Raw genomic sequence first — 1,254 nt, forward strand, 5'->3', positions numbered from 1 at the left:
GATTAGTAGGAATATGTAAATAGATTGACTGCATTATGTGGAATATTCTTGAGGGGATTCCCATTAAGTTTGGATTTCTAAAAAATTAAAAAGTTACTCCAAAATTTGGCCAAATACTATGGATTGTAGTATATTTCATCTAAATTGGCGAGGGGAGAATTGTCCATTTTTATAATTTTTTTGATATACATACATGTACATGACTACATGTAACTTTTAATATTAAAATTTGATCTTTGATTATTATTCTACTCTACATTAGTTGAATTTCAAGATTTCTGATTTCACTCTCAGCGGCTGTCAAATTGATCCTCGTTCAATCACTTTGTTCCCATCGATCAAATACAAACTAACATTAGGTTAGATATTAATAATAAATTCAATTATTTAACAATTGTTATTATTATTATTATTATTATTATTATTATTATTATTATTATTATTAAACAAAAGCAACAACAGCAGGGAAGTGAAAAAAACAAAACGAAGAAAACACTGGACAAGCAAAGAGAGACAAAAATAATAAAATAAAATCAAATGAAAATATAGTTCTAATTAAGTAGTTAATTTTAAAAACTGGGGTTGATACCATTTCCATCCTCTATACCGATCCCCCGCCATTTATGACGAGATCCTCTAACACACATATTAACAGCACGAATCAGTGAGAAGGACAGTTTGGCTCTTACCCAGTATAGTGTGGTACTGATCTGGCGATCCCACTTTGTAGCTAAACTCTCAGCCAGACGTCGAACAAAGGATTCCATCTCTTTACCCATTAGCCCATCAATAGAAATACACAATGGTGTAAAACTAGCATGTCTATCTTCACAGGCACGACCATATTTCATTTTCTTTTCTTTTTCAGCATTCTTAAGAACAGTATCAGGTGTCTTGTTGATGTAAGATGGGGCATCTGTTATTATTATTATTATTATTATTATTATTATTATTATTATTATTCTACACAGGAAGAGAGTTGGTATCCTCGGGTTACCGTATATGGAATTCACATGGTGATGCACTGGGAATACCTTTCATTAGGAATGAACCAGTTGAAGAAATTATTAATTAGTACTGATAATAACACTGATAATAGGATTAGTGTTACCTTGTTTGTTGTGTGGTTTTTATACATGATGATTTATTGATTATTTTGTATGATAATGAATTGTATTGCTACATATTATTCATAGTTGTTTGATGACGTCATAGGTGGGTGTATCTACCAGCTGAGTTTGGACCATAGATACA

General features: G+C 31.0%; 1 protein-coding gene and 1 long non-coding RNA gene across 2 annotated transcripts in view; both read left to right on the forward strand.

Annotated features, from left to right (window-relative positions):
- LOC105315295 (AP-5 complex subunit mu-1-like) overlaps positions 1–89 on the forward strand; it is a gene marked incomplete at its 5' end in the record, with an annotated part of 2,079 nt that extends 1,990 nt beyond the window's left edge. The window contains one exon of the mRNA XM_020005701.1: positions 24–89. Coding sequence (XP_019861260.1) covers positions 24–89 — 66 coding nt within the window. The remainder of the gene's footprint in view (positions 1–23) is intronic.
- Positions 90–243: 154 nt separating this feature from the next.
- LOC109589642 (uncharacterized) lies at positions 244–1,195 on the forward strand. Its single transcript, XR_002188836.1, has 2 exons — positions 244–359; positions 972–1,195. It is a non-coding gene; the product is annotated as an uncharacterized LOC109589642 (long non-coding RNA).
- The last annotated feature ends 59 nt before the right edge of the window (positions 1,196–1,254 follow it).

The sequence above is a fragment of the Amphimedon queenslandica genome, unplaced genomic scaffold (genome assembly GCF_000090795.2).
Source record: "Amphimedon queenslandica unplaced genomic scaffold, v1.1 AMPQUscaffold_11071, whole genome shotgun sequence".
Taxonomy (NCBI): Eukaryota; Metazoa; Porifera; class Demospongiae; order Haplosclerida; family Niphatidae; genus Amphimedon; species Amphimedon queenslandica.